Source organism: Canis lupus, chromosome 10 (genome assembly GCF_003254725.2).
Source record: "Canis lupus dingo isolate Sandy chromosome 10, ASM325472v2, whole genome shotgun sequence".
Lineage (NCBI taxonomy): Eukaryota > Metazoa > Chordata > Mammalia > Carnivora > Canidae > Canis > Canis lupus.
In genome coordinates, this window is record NC_064252.1 from 551,686 (window position 1) to 566,426 (window position 14,741).

The window sequence follows — 14,741 nt, forward strand, 5'->3', positions numbered from 1 at the left end:
CAGGAGCAAGAAAAAACAAAGAAGCACCAGGTTCTGAGTATTTATTTCAGGTAATGGTAGTCTCCAAGGGAAGTCTGGAGAAAAGATAGGCATTGCTGTCCACCCTCGGCAAATCACAGCATCACATGAGAGTCCTCAGACCTGCTGCTGCCCATTGAGGAGGGGTCTGTTCTCACCAATGGGGCAAGAGCGGAAGACCTGGGGCAGGCGTAGCCAGTGGGTGCTACCACGTGGTAGCTGGGGAAGGGGGAGAGCTGAGCCCTGCTTCAGAAGTCTTCGCCTAACATTGGGAGAATAAAGGAGAAACTGATTAGCAATGGACAAGGAAAGCCTATCTATGGTTCTCCAAAAAGGAGGGCCTGGGTTTACATGACCTTGATTCTAGCTCCCTCCCCTCTTCACCAACAAGGTTCATCTTATCTTATTTTTATGGTAATCTCTGTCTATTCCCCTCTCACCCTACAAGCGTCCCTGCCCCTCTTACCCTACAAGCGTCCCTGCTTTGAGGACCTTGGCACCCCAGGCCTGAGGATCTGACCTTCTCACAGGTAGAGGACTCAGTTCACCCCCAGTTTCTTCCGCTCTTGATATTATTCATAACAACAGTCTTTGGTATCATCATTTATTGCACTCTTGCTTCACAACTGGATGCTTTACCCACATTATCTCTAATCCTGACAAATAGCCCCATAGAGCAGATAATCGTTTTCCTACTTAGCAGAGGCTTAGAGATGTTAAGCTACTTTCCCAAGGTCCCCCCAGCAAGACTGCAGCCCGGGTCTGTTTAACTTCTAAGTCTGAGATCTTTCCTGGACACTGTGCTTCTTCAAAAGAAGTGGCGGTTCCTTCTCCTCGTAAGGAAGAATGAGCAGTGGCAAGAGGGATAAGGAGGTGCAAGCCAGATGGTGGCACCCTCACCTATATATCAGAGATACCAGCACCATAGCCAGCAACACCAGCAAGATGCCCATGAACAGGGGAGCCTGTCCAACGCCTGCTTCTTGACCTGTGAGCAGAATCTTCAGTCAGTGTCTGCTCCCCGCCAGATAGCCTCCTCCTGTTGCCCCTCTGCATCCCAGCTCTTGTCCAAGTACCTACCAGGCATTACAAGCTGAGTGCTGACCATTGCCAGACTGTTAGCATCAGCCAAAGACACATTGAGGCAGTAGGTCCCTGAGCCACCCTTCAGCACTTGGTGCAAAACCAGCTGGCAGGCTGGGCTGGGCGGCACAGGCTGACATAGCCTCTGGGCAGGGGGCTGGCACCCTGGTGATGAGATGTCCATGCAGGCTTCCTTGGGCAGTCTGCAAGAGGTGTCAGCTTAGGTCAGGGCAATGGGAAAGAAGACCAGGCACCAGAGAGCAGTGCGACAATCAACCCCGGAGTTCTCAGGACAATCAATGGGACACTCACCCGCCTTGGCAAGACACAGTCAGCTCAAATGCATCCCCTTCACTGGATGGCACAGCCTGCAGGATCTCAGCATTCTCAATACCCCCTGCAGAGTTGCAAGATTTTAAGTCTGGGATTCCTCTACCAGGCCTCTCTAAAGGTCCACAGGAAAACCGTAAGGCTGCTTCCCCAATCCTATCCTTGCCGTCAAAATAAAAACCCTGGGATTTGGGCATTCTTGTCCAGGTGAGTAACTCTTGCCAAGGTATGCTTTCACTGGCCAACCTGACACACACCTCCCTCCACCAGCCCCCAAAGCACTCAAGACTCACGGACAATGTCCAGGGTGAGAGAAAAGGAGCCATATCGATACAGAACACAATCCAGGGGGGTTTCTCGCTTTGCCAGGATTAAGGTAGCTGTGCCATCCAGCAGGGCGCTCTGGGAACCTGGCAGGAGAGGATTGAAGAGGCAGTCAAGAGACCGACTCACCTGGAAGTAGAGGCCACACAGGCATTTTTCCAGGTAGAGCCAGAGCTATTGGATCCAGGCTTGGAATCAGACAAGACCTGGAAAACCTCATTTTATAGGTTAGGAAACTAAAGCTCAGAAGGAAGAGTGAGCACCCCAGAATCACACAGTTAGGGGTAGAGTTGGAAATCCCAAATGTCTAGCACACCCCACACTGTGCTAGGTCCTGAGCTAGACAGACACAAGTTAACTCATCCATGCACCACCATGTCATTCCTACCTTTTCACTGTTCCTACCGCAATTTCAGGTTAACCTGCTTTGGGATAGGAATCCAGGCTGGGGGCGGGGGGGAATGCTGCTAGAATCTGAGGATATTATGCATTTATACTTGCATAGAAAATGAGATACAAATATTATATAAATGACCACAGTCTGTTCCCTGGCCTTTTCCTTAGGAACAGCTCTCCTCAGGGACAGAAGCAACAAGCTCTCTCTCTATGGCCTAGGGGAAGACCCTGGTTTCCTGAACTCCGGATCTATTCCATGTTATTAAGAGGGACTTGGGGGCTTAAAACTAGTGGGAGCTCAGATGGGACTCCATTGCCAAGCAAAGGATTGGGGAACATTTTGGGCCTGGGTAAGTCTTTTAGCTCTTTAGAATAGTGACCAATGTCCCACCTCAATGAACCTCATCCACACTGGCCCTCTTACCTGTAATACCTTCTGTAGGCACGAACAGATTGGTATCTGGACCCTTGGTCTCAGGCGTGGGTCCCTCTCCAGCTGTGGGCTCCACTGACTCTTTAGTCGTTACCTGCTCGCCTGTGGTTCCAGAGGGCTCTGCGGTTGACCCTTCAGGTGTTGTACCTGTGGTCTCTGCAAGTGTGGTACTTATGACCTCTGAGGTTGGCACCTGCTCAGGTGTAGTACCTATGCCCTCTGTAGTTGGCATCTGTGCAAGCGTAGTGCCTGTGACCTCCGTGGTCGTCATCTGCACTGCTGTTGCTCCCGAGGGCTCTGCAGTTGGCACCTGACCAGGTGTAGTACTTATGACTTCTGCAGTAGGCACTCGCCCAGCTGTGGTGCCAGGGATCTCTGCAGTTGGCGCATGCCCATCTGTGGTGACTGGAACTGGGGAGGAGCCACAGGAAGTGAGAGGAATGGCAGCCTGCAGGACCACCTGGGCAGTGATTGGGCCAGACTCTAGGTAAGTGTGAGTGACCACAAGTGCCCGAGAGATCAGGGTCCCGGTATGGTCTCCAAAGTCCCAGGTGTAGGAGAGGTCAGCCCCAGACAAATAGCCGCTGGGGTCATGGAGCCGGAGGGCAAAGGTCAGAGGATGATTTCTCAGGAAATGCTTGTTCCCTCCATCCAAGGCCTGCAGCTGAGACACACTCACGGAGAAGGGCACCTGGTCTGGAATTGGAGCCAGAAAAGATGAGAACCAGGCCTGGGCCACAGCTTCTTTCACAGGCACACCCTCCAACTCAAGCTGACTGGCTCTTCCCTGACTCCAGCCCCACATTTCTCTGCCCAGGTCTTCCTGGCTCTGCCCCTTTAAGGTTACACACCAGTTCCCCTTTCCCCCTTCCTCTCTCCCCTTTCCAGTCAGGCCAAGCCTCCCCATCTCTTACTGCCCTGCACCTGGCTTTGCCCCTTCCCAAATCCTTACCAGTAATGGTGAAGGCTGAGCAGGAGTGAGCAAGGGGCACGTAGCTCTGGGACTCCCGGCGGTGGTAGACAGTCACTTCCATGGTATGTGTGCCCAGCACCGCCTTGCCTGTCACAATGCTCAGCCCAGACACTGGACCCCCCAGAACTTGCCAGTATTGGCCTGAGGTTTTTTAAAAGAAAAGCAGGGGTTGGGGGGAAGAACTGAGCATAGGGAACTGAGGGGAAAGATTAGAGACGGCACCAGAGAAGGAAGGTCAAGTAATGTATTGAGTATGGTTATTTCAGGGAGAATTTGGAAGGCTGTCATTGATGGTCAGGAAAAGGAGTCCTGATAAGGGGTTCCATGGGATAGGACAATAATTGGGGAAGGGCTCCTAGAAACAACTATAGAAGAGAGAGTTGGAGGGGCTAGGTGCTATGGAAGAGGAAAGAGCCATGGGGGCAGTGAAGATTTAGGGAAACTCACAGAGCAAAATGAAAGGGGATCGGGTAAGAAGAGGTGAATCCAAGTGTGGATGACTCACCCCAGGTCTTCCAGACATAAACAAAGCTTCTTGTCTGAGACCAAGGGCCAGATGGGCAGGCCCTCCCATCAGGGAAGATGCAGGCATCATCAAGTACCTGGGGATACACTGGCTGTCCTCCCCACACCTGGCTCCCTGGAAGGTAGACACAGAGTCACCCTCAAACCCTGGCATTCCTTTCTGTGTACTAAAACCCCTCACATGGCTCCCAGAGAGGGGCTGTGGGAACACTCCGTAGCTACGTAATACATTCCCTTTGTATAACCCATTTGGGGTGGTAGCAGAAAGGATGGAAACTGGAATTAAAGATTCATATGTACTTGACAAAGGAAAGAGATTGGAAAGCCATACGTCAAAATATTTAGAGTGGTTTGCTCTAGCTAGTGGGATAAAAAACAATAGCATCAGCTAACACTTATTGAGCCTCACCTTAGGCTAGGGCGGGCATTATGCTAAATTCTCTATATTTTATAACATTTTAATCCTTACAATAACCGTTCAAGGTAGGTATCATTCCCATGGTACAGATAAGGGAAGAGAAGCATGAAATAGCTAAGTAACTTGCCCAAGGTAACATGTTATTTACAAATTTAAGTCCATGTCTGTCTAAACTCTAAGTCCACTAGGTCTTCTGTCCCCAATTTTGTGTACTGGTTTTTTGTTTTGTTTTGTTTTGTTTTGTTTTTGCTTTATCTGTGTTTTTACATCTTTTTCTACAATGAATATATAGAATATGTATATGCTTTTTTTAAAAGTAGATGGGAGGGCAGCCCGGGTGGCTCAGTGGTTTAGCGCCGCCTTCACCCCAGGGCCTGATCCTGCAGACCCGGGAACGAGTCCCATGTCGGGCTCCCTGCATGGAGCCTGCTTCTCCCTCTGCCTGTGTCTCTGCCTCTCTCTCTCTCTCTCTCTCTGTCTCTCATGAGTAAATAAATAAAATCTTAAAAAAAAAAAAAGTAGAGAGGAATGGGGCAGTCCTTGAGCTCACTGCAGACACCAGGGAATCTGAGCCCTTGGAATAAGAGAGGTACTCACCATCGATGATAGTGTTGTTGGCCCAGACAACCTGCCCATCTGGCAGTACCTTTTGGCTTTCAGGGAAGTGCAGGGCAATAGAGAAGGAGGCATTTGCACCAACCAGTGTAGGCCCATCATTACTGACCTTCAGGGACACCTGGCCACCTGGGAAGGACAGCTGCGTTATCTGGGACTCCTTGATTTTTCCTCCCCTTATACCTTTCCCCTTCCTATCTTCCCAGACTACATTTAACTCAGATCTTGCTCCTCCCACCGGCCCCATACCCTCCCTGGAAATTGCCAAGTTCCCACCTCTCCAGCAGTCAGGCCTCTGGGTTTCTGTCCACTCTGGATACAGCTGTCTGTTCCAGGCTTTAGTTGTGAGCTGCCTTGGGACACCAAGCCAGTCCTGGTCTCTGGGTCCTAAAAACGAAGGTACCATGTAGGCCCTAGGATCACCCCCCTCAGTCCCTTGTCAGGGGACAGCACCATTCCATGTCCCCCACTTACTCTCACACTCAAAGCACATTTTAATTTACTGAATACCCACCATGTGCCAGGCACTGTGCTAGGTACAAAGGACTTAAGAAATGAATAGACCTGGCGCTGAAGGGATTCAAGATATGTCCATAAATTATAATAATTCAAGGCACTGTTTAATATGAGCCATAACAGACATGCACAAAGTACAACAAAATGACAGACTAAAGAAATTAGTTCCACTCTGGTGGATTGGGAAAGACCATTGGAGTGAGGAGTTGGCGCGTGGGAAAGAGCACTCAGGACCAGCACAAGCAGACACACGGAGCCATGGTAGCGCGAGGCATGATAGGGACTAGCAGTGTGGTTGATACACACCGTAGGAGACGAGGCCAGGAAGGCAAGTGAAGGCCCCGACCAAAGGAGTTTGGCCTTTATTCTGTAGGCAAGGCCACGGCAGAAGATTGTTTCTTTCATTGAGATATAATTCATATACCATAAAATTCACCCTTCAGAAGCTTTTTGAATATGATGAGATGTGTGTTTTAGAAGGATCAGTATGGCAAGCAGTAAAGAGGATGGATCTATAGGCAGGCAGTGGTTGGGGCAAGCAGCCAAAATTATTATAACTGACTAAGAGAGAGGTCTAAGAAAAAGGGATATGATGGATCTACTTACACCTCACCCAGATGCAACAACTATCATTTTGCCACATTTGCTTTATCTATCCTCTTTTGTTTGTTGGCTAAAGTATTTAAAAGCAAATTCCAGATATTTTGTTATTTTAACCCTACAATCTCAATACGTATCTGTAAAAAAATATGAACATTTTCTTGAATAAGCACAATGTCACTTCCCCCTAGACAAAATGATCAAACCCAATTCGTATAAAGTTTCATCTAAAAATGTCTTCTTATGACTTAAAAAAATCATTATCCAAAAAGTAAGCACCATCTTTTAAGAGGCTCAGGTGCACAAGAATGAAAAGAATATTTCCAGAATACATTAAGGAAATAGTAAAAGGCTTGAAACTGGAGCACAAATGAGGGAAGTCAGATCAGGAAAATTTCCTAGAAGTCTGTGAGACCAGGGATCTAGAGAGAGAAAGGGGAGACTAGGATATGATATCTATATTTTAGCACAGGAGAAACTCCTTTTCAATGTGTAGTGGAGACCTAGCTGAGTCTGCTGAGGGCGGGGGGGTGGGGGGTAGATCTAGAATAATCTCACTGAGCATCCCACCGCTAAAGCAAGAGAATCATAAGATACCCCATTCTTCACTCCCAACCCTCCCTCCTCAGAGCAGCACGGGACATTCCAGACCCTCTCACCACCCCCACCCCCACCCCTTGCTCCCGTCACGAGGCCCCAATCCCCCAGAGCCCTTTCATGTGATGCTCAGCTGAGACCCCTCTGCCTGTCTCTTCCAGCCCCAGGACAAAAGCCTGAGCTATATTTACCCATCCCCATTCCAAAGAGGGGAGGTGATACCTCCTTACCTTTTCTATCCACATCAATACCACATTCTCTTACTCCTTTCTTTTAAATACCCTATCCCAAGTGCCTGAGTCATTCCCTAAGTCTTCCACTTATTTCCCTTTCAAAGCCCCTGCTCCAGCTCATTGCCCCGGGGGTGGGGTGGGGGTGTCTCAGAATTAGAGCCCCAAAGACCTACTATCCTTTTGCCCTTCCAAGCAGATGGGATTATTTTCAGGCTCAGTCCCAAATTTCCACCTAGAGAGGGACTTCAGATGCCCATGTCCTCGCTAAATCAAATGGGTGGAAGAAGCCTGAAATATTGCTGGTATCTCCCATGAGGAGGGAGAAAAATCAGAGCAGGTGTGCAACCCCAAACTCCCACTTGTTCATGTCCATACTCCCCACACTAACCTTCTGTGGCCCCCACAGCCAGAAGAACACCCATCACAGCCACATGGAGAAGGCATTTTCTCGGCACCAGATTCATCTTGTTCTTTCTTCCAGCAACCAAAGGCGCTGGGGGTGCTGGGACAAGCCCCTATATAGGAGAGGGGTGCTCATTTGCATAGCCCATCCTCCTTTCCCTCCTGGAGAGGCTTGGGAGGGGCAGGAGGGCCAGAGAAATAACTGAAAAGGGATCCTGGTCCCTGGACATCCCGCTACTCAATGACAGTTTCTGGTTTCACTGGGTCACGACCTTCTTGACCGGGGAAACATGGACTGCAGGGCAGCTAGCTACATCGTGTGTACTCGACGCCTGCAGTGCACCACAGGCTAAGGGGATCAATCTGGTTTTTGAGTCAAACCAGGAAACCTCTCAAACAGATGGAGACCCTGCATCTCCAAACAGAGAGATAGGATAGGATAGGCAGAGAGGGGCGCGAACGACGTGTCCAAGGCCCAGGACACCCATACGATGAGATTCCTAGCTTCCTGCTTTTCAAAGGCGGTTCCCTGGGCCAGGTGGAATTCAATCTTAGGGCAAGACACATTTTCTCTGGGGTTGGCGAATCAGAGGTCAGGAAATCCCTCCAGGCCCAGGACACAGGAAGGAAGCTCGACTCCAAATTGGGTACTTGGAAAAAGACGTTTATTTAGCTTCCCCAAGGTGACAAACTTGTATCGAAGACCCTCGGTAGTAACCTTGCGCGAGGTGGGGTCACTGGCGGCAGCGACGCGCTGGGCTCGCCCCCCCGCTCTGACGCTGGCCAATGGGAAGGGCCGGGGGCGGGGCCAGGGAAACGCGGGAAGGAGGGGCGGGGCCTCCACTGGCGGTAGGGAACCCGAGGGGAGGCGGCAACATTGTTTCAAGTTGGACAAATTGACAAGAGCGAGAGATACACTCCGTTCCATCCCGACCTGAGGCCGCGGAGCTGGGCCCTGTTTCCCCTCCTCCAGCCCCCGAGAGCCGGGGCCCGCCTTTTGCTGGGTTCCCAGGCCCCCGCTCCGGGGCCGGGCTGACCCGACTCTAGCGCTTGCTTCATGGAGAACTTCCAAAAAGTGGAAAAGATCGGAGAGGGCACGTACGGAGTTGTGTACAAAGCCAAAAACAAAGTGACGGGAGAAGTGGTGGCGCTTAAAAAAATCCGCCTGGACACGTGAGTGGCCTCTGTACCCGGGACTCCTCTAACTCCGGAGCTTCTTGAGTGCCCCCCGCCCCCACCCCGACAGGCGGGTAGCCGTCCGAGGACCGGAAGGTAGCAGGGTGGGACTTCTTTCGAAGTGGAGAGGTGGGCTGGAGGACAGTGAAGGGTTTCCCTGTGCAGAGTATAGGGCACTGTAGAGTCTGTGGGAAACTTTCTCCCCAAAGCCGAGTGATGCCCCCAAACGTGTAGTCCGAAAGACTCAGGAAGAGGAAGGAGGCCTCTGAGGTGGGGGTCCAAGACTCCCCGTGGAGTTGAGGTCTGTGGGAACCGGTGAAGAGCACCTTTCTGAATGAAGAGCCCTCCTCACTGCCCCAACCCCACCCTCCTCTTAGAATTCTCTACCCCTTTCAAAAGAATGGCAGTTGAACCTCACTGGCCCGTCTAGGGAGGCTGGGTGCTGCTACTCTTCTTTCCTCCCGTTACCTTCTCTCTTCTTCACCTCCACCAGAAGGCTTTACTTACCTACCCGTGGGAGAAGAAGAAATAATGACCTTAACGTATCCAAAAAGCACCCCCCTGTCCACCTGTGAATTAACTCCTACAGCCCCCTTTCTCTTCTGTCACTTTCCTAGGGTGTGCTGGGGTGGTGTCTCGTTCGGAGACTGGGCTGGGGGAAAAGCAGTATTTGTAACCACATTCCTCTCTCTGCTTTCTCAACCTCCCCAAGTGAGACGGAGGGTGTACCCAGTACTGCTATACGAGAGATCTCCCTGCTTAAGGAGCTTAACCACCCGAACATTGTCAAGTAAGTATGTGTCTGGGAGATATTTCAGCGGTAAAAGAGAATGTCTTCTGTGAGGCCGGGGCATCGCTCTTCCTCACCTCCATTCCTGGACCTCCCTCCCTAGGCTATTGGATGTCATCCACACAGAAAACAAACTCTACCTGGTTTTTGAATTTCTGCACCAGGATCTGAAGAAATTTATGGATGCTTCTGCTTTGACTGGCATTCCTCTTCCCCTCATCAAGGTAATCCTTCTCATCAACTCCTCCCCCAACATGGGCACGTTTTGGGGGGACTGAAGGCAGGCAATTCAGACTGGGTGATGATCTGTGATCTTAGCTTCCTTCCCAGCCCTCATCCCCCTACACACACACACACACACACACACACACACACACACACACCTTTCTTTTGTGGCTCTTTCACTGCTCATTATGCTTATTAACCCCTGGGCAGGGCAGGAGAATCAAAGAAGTTGAAACTCTAGTGAGTCAACTTTGTAGCTCAGGTGGAAGGTCAGATGAAACTCAGATAAACGAGACTGGAGGGTACTTGGTACTTGGTAGATTCCTCCAAGAACCCCTTCCACTAGTTTGGTAGGAGAAATAGCCAGTGAGTCTCTGTTGTCTGTCTTAGGGCTGGGTTCTCTGCTCCCTGAGCTATTTTCAATCTATCAACAAACATTTATTCGGTGCTCATTTACTGAACACCTTCAATGTGCTAGGCACAGAATATGGAAAAGAGATGCAAAACTAAATAGGACCCAGTCCTTATCTTCACTAGACTAGCAGTCCAATGGGAGATACAGCTTATAAACATGCAATTATAATCTAATACAGTAAAAGGCTTTAGTACAGCTTTGCAGGCAGAGTGGAGCCTAATAGCTCACTGTGGTCGAGAAACAAAGTCCTCTCTCTCTCCTTCGTCAGAGCTATCTGTTCCAGCTGCTCCAGGGCCTAGCCTTCTGCCATTCTCATCGGGTTCTGCACCGAGACCTCAAACCTCAGAATCTGCTTATCAACGCAGATGGGGCCATCAAGCTAGCAGACTTTGGATTAGCCAGAGCCTTTGGAGTCCCTGTTCGTACTTACACCCATGAGGTGAGACCCTGTCTGCACTTCTTCTCTGAACTTTCTGGGAGGTGTTAACAAGGACATTTACAAAATGACTAAACCTATCTGGCCAGCAGTTTCTCTCTCCCTAGATGAAAGTATCTCTGGCACCCCAGGAGGTTTTAGAGTATGCACTGAGTTCATATTGCGGGGCTAGCTGGGCTTCAGTAGGTACCAAGCCAGCAGAGCTGGATGGCATATCATTAAAATTATGACCACTTCTCTCAGGAGTTTTCCAGGAAGGTTGAAAGTTTTGGGTTCAGAAAATAGGGTCTTTGGAGCCACAGGCGAGGCTAACTCTGGTCTAAGAAGTTGTGTGTAATCACTTTACGCAGGGGAAGTCAGAAAGATGGGAAAAGAAAGATAGAGGGAGAGAAGCTGCTTGTGATCAGGCTGAGAACTAGCAGAGTAACACCGAGGAGCTGACATGTGGGAATCACTGTGCCCCATGCACCACCTCTCCCCTTCTTGCTCTTGTTCCCAGGTGGTGACCCTGTGGTACCGAGCACCTGAAATCCTTCTGGGCTGCAAGTACTACTCCACAGCCGTAGATATCTGGAGCTTGGGCTGCATCTTTGCTGAGATGGTATGGAGGCAAGCCCGAGTTCCACCCAGCTCTCTCCTCCCCACATTCAAAAACAACAGAACTTTTTCTTGGCCTAGACTCATGGCCCTTCTATTATCTAGGATCCTTTCTCTTAGAGTAGGACCAAAGCGGGTACGGGGGAAAGGATAGGACTATCGTCCCTGAGGTCAACTACAATGTCAGTATATCCTCAAATGGCCTTAGCATTAAATACACGTCTCTTGTCCCCAAATTGAGCTAAATCATTTCTGCAACTGTTTTAGCTTTAGTCTGCATATATTTGGGAGAATGAGTACCTACCATTCAGTGCCTCCTTCATTTGGCCTGTAGACCTTCTAGTAAGGTCCCAGGAATATGGTGAAATCAACTGTATTCATGTTATCCATTTATTTATTTATTTATTTATTTATTTATTTATTTATTTATCTATCTATCTATCATACCTTTTATTTAAACTGCAGACTTAAATTATGTCCCCCTCAACTTCTGGCTTTTCTGAATGAAGGATCCCTGAGGTCCAGCCTTTTATGGGAGCTCTCATCCCCTTTAATATAACAGTGGAGTGGACTGTGTTTTCACTTCAAATCAGCAATTTGTTTTATGGTCCTTTATCTGGGTTGTAACTGGGGGCTTAGAGACCATTAGCCTGTATATAAAATGTGCATTTATCCCCCAGTACATTACCTTACAATTGCCCATATTCCTCTCTCAATTCATCAAAAAATATTTGTTAAGCACCTAGTGTGTACCCAGCACCATGCTAGGTGCTGTGGGGAACACAGAAGAAATGGAAGACACAGTCTCTGCCCGCTGTGCTCCTATCTAGAAGTGGCTGCATCACAAGGAGGGGGGATGACCGCAGTGTCTACCCCACACCCCGTGAGTGGCTTGGGATCCCTTTGCTACATGTCAGTGGCACCCCAGACATTCACCCCCTCCCAGCCCCACCCAGCCTTGGGGATCTGCAAAGGCATGGTTGGGGGAAGGAAGGAGGGGGCGAGGAGACAGATGAAGGGACTTCATTGTCTCAAGCTCTGTGTGACTGACCCCATGAAAGGCCCTGGGGAGGGAGTCATGGGGCCCTGCTGACCTTCCACTGCCTGTGGGAACCTCCATTGCACAGGGAGCAGCTTTGACTGACGTCAGTGCGGGTCTTGGCCTTTTCTCTTTCCCCATTTTCAGGTGACCCGACGGGCCTTATTCCCTGGAGATTCTGAAATTGACCAACTTTTCCGGATCTTTCGGACTCTGGGGACCCCAGATGAAGTGGTTTGGCCAGGAGTTACTTCTATGCCTGATTATAAGCCGAGTTTCCCCAAGTGGGCCCGGCAAGATTTTAGCAAAGTTGTTCCTCCCTTGGATGAAGATGGACGGAGCTTGCTTTCGGTGAGAATTGGGAGTGGGTGCCCATTTCTTCTCATTTACTCCCCCAGGGCAGGTTTTTTTCCAGGATGAAGGAAGGATGAGACCCTGGACTCTGGGTCTTGGCATTTCCCTAGCCCCTGCTTCTCTCTCCCTGTTGGCACACCTGTTCAAATATAGGGAGGAGGGAATTGGGAACTCTGCCTTGGGTAAAAGGAATTCCGCTTTCCTGAATTCTTGGAACACCTGCTGCCCATTTAGTCCACTGTTACGTCACTGAAGTCAGCATACATCTCTCCCTCCAGCAAATGCTGCACTACGACCCCAACAAGCGGATTTCGGCAAAGGCAGCTCTGGCTCACCCTTTCTTCCAGGATGTGACCAAGCCAGTACCCCACCTTCGACTCTGATGTCCTCCCCCCCCCCACCCCCCTTTCTTCTCCAGCAGGGGCCTGAGTTGGCTTGGCCCTGGGCTATTTGCCCTCTGATCTTGTCTGGCTGCCTTAACACTCACCTCCCCCTCTTAGCCAGCCAACTCGGGGATATAATGGGTAGAGGGGAGAAATAGGTGAAAATGAAAGGAAGCTTCAGTATTAGATGCACTTAAGTCCCTCCACCACTCTCTCCCCCTCCTCTTCGTCATTGATGAGGAGGGCTGGTATTTAAAAAAAAACAAAACAAACAAAAAAAAACCGAACTCTTTCTCTTCCCCCCACATAGGGTTTGCCATCCCAATCTCTGAAACCCTGAAATTATTATTTTTTTTGTGTTTGGGATGACACACCCTAAGCCTTCCTTGACCGCCGTGCTTGTAAGGCCAACTGATAGCAGAGAACCGAAGTTGGAACTTTCGAAAACCAAGCAAAACAAAAACGTAGGGAGGGGGCCTGTTTTAAAGAATTAGGTTGAAAAAATAGACCAACCAGTTTATACCCTAGTTTTAGTGTTTTCATCTCACCTGACAGTCTAGGAGACTCAAGACTCCCAGTCTCTGCCGTTGCCTCTAGTCCCCCTGTCTGTCCCTCCTATGGGTAAGAAGTGTCTGGGAAGCTCTAGGACAGGTATTGTGCTTCACCGTGGCCTTATGAGGCAAGGAAAAGTCTGCATTTTTCTCTTTTAAGATTCTTAGTTCTTCATTTACCAGGGCCCATCTTCCTCTGAAGGCCACCCCATAGGAGTGGAAGTTAGGGTTTAGACATTTTGAGAATGCTGACACTTTTTAGGGCTGTGACTGAGTGAGGGCATTGGGAAAATTTTTTCTTTAAAAGAAGGATGAACAATTATATTTATATTTCATTCAGGTTATAGTAGTTTTTTAAGTAAGTGGAAATGGGTGGATTTGTTGCCATGTGCACCTTGGGGTTTTTGTAATGCGAATGTTTAAAGAAAAAAAAAAGTATTTTTTTCTTTTTGTGATTTTGTCTCTCTTCTCCCACCTCATCTTCAAGTGTTCTTGCTATTAACATTATTTGTAATTTAGTTTGTAATTCATTAAAAACAAAAGTTCCTAGTTTCATAGTTCATCTCTTTCCTCTTTTACTTATGTATTTACTGAATGATGTGAGAGAGGATATGAATATGTATATGTGATAGTTGCTTTCAGAGCTCCCGTTTTCCTAATCACTCTGCGTGGCGACCCACCTCACCCCACTTGGGCCTCTCTTATGCAGTTGGGATAGTGCCAGGCATGGGCGAAATGGGAATTGTTGCCTTCATTTTACTGTTGGGGAAACGGAAGCCTACTTCACTTGCCCCACAAACCTGAATCATCTGCACACGCGCAGACATGCGCGCGCGCACATATACACACAAGGTGGCAGTTCCAGAATTTCAGAGACTTAGGAGGGACTTAAGAGCAGCAATGTGGTTGACACCGAATTCCCCGGTAAGCTCATCCTTTTCCCTTTTTTGTTGCACATCACAGTTTTCTAAAGAGACTTTAATCACATTTACATACGACTCGGAACTCATCAGTTGTGCCTATGAAAAATCATTATGGAGGGGGCTAAAGTCTCCCCGAGCTGCCACTTCTTGGCGTTGCCTCGGTCTCAACCCCACCAGAAGACGCCTCAGGCCGCGGGCGTGGCCCCCCCGCCCCCAATGCCCGTCGTCCGGGGCCCCACACAAAGGAAGCCGCGGCGACGCGAGTGCCACCTAAACTCCCAGGCTCCGAGTCCTTAGGTGAGAGGTGTCTCTGGACGCCGCCAATTTGTCACAGAGGGCGGGGCGCCAGGGTCAGCCCCCGCCAAGTCCGGGGGAGGGGTGGAGGTCAG

General features: G+C 49.5%; 2 protein-coding genes across 14 annotated transcripts in view; one reads left to right on the top strand and one right to left on the bottom strand.

Annotated features, from left to right (window-relative positions):
- Positions 1-26: 26 nt before the first annotated feature.
- Positions 27-14,741, bottom strand: part of PMEL (premelanosome protein) — a 34,810-nt gene continuing 20,095 nt past the window's right edge. For 10 of the 11 annotated variants that reach the window (XM_035696290.2, XM_025477051.3, XM_025477055.3 and 7 more), the window contains 11 exons: positions 7,450-7,576; positions 5,392-5,502; positions 5,098-5,244; positions 4,063-4,197; positions 3,537-3,698; positions 2,576-3,280; positions 1,725-1,841; positions 1,414-1,498; positions 1,099-1,304; positions 919-1,006; positions 27-280 (listed from right to left, as the gene is read on the bottom strand). In XM_035696290.2, coding sequence (XP_035552183.1) covers positions 136-280; positions 919-1,006; positions 1,099-1,304; positions 1,414-1,498; positions 1,725-1,841; positions 2,576-3,280; positions 3,537-3,698; positions 4,063-4,197; positions 5,098-5,244; positions 5,392-5,502; positions 7,450-7,576 — 2,028 coding nt within the window. In that variant the 3' untranslated portion in view covers positions 27-135. Of the gene's footprint in view, positions 281-918; positions 1,007-1,098; positions 1,305-1,413; positions 1,499-1,724; positions 1,842-2,575; positions 3,281-3,536; positions 3,699-4,062; positions 4,198-5,097; positions 5,245-5,391; positions 5,503-7,449; positions 7,577-9,146; positions 9,356-14,741 lie in introns of those variants that run through there. The other variant, XM_025477059.3, reaches the window with a different exon arrangement.
- Positions 8,276-13,986, top strand: CDK2 (cyclin dependent kinase 2). Of its 3 annotated transcripts, none has more exons than XM_025477071.3 (8): positions 8,276-8,636; positions 9,352-9,429; positions 9,533-9,653; positions 10,338-10,508; positions 11,005-11,106; positions 11,842-11,985; positions 12,289-12,492; positions 12,774-13,986. In XM_025477071.3, exons 1-8 carry the CDS (start codon positions 8,521-8,523, stop codon positions 12,876-12,878), a joined length of 1,041 nt encoding a protein of 346 aa, XP_025332856.3. In that variant the 5' UTR covers positions 8,276-8,520; the 3' UTR covers positions 12,879-13,986. The 3 variants fall into 3 exon arrangements, with proteins under 3 accessions (XP_025332856.3, XP_025332858.3, XP_025332857.3); XM_025477072.3 differs by lacking the exon at positions 8,276-8,636 and adding an exon at positions 8,974-9,181; XM_025477073.3 differs by lacking the exon at positions 11,842-11,985.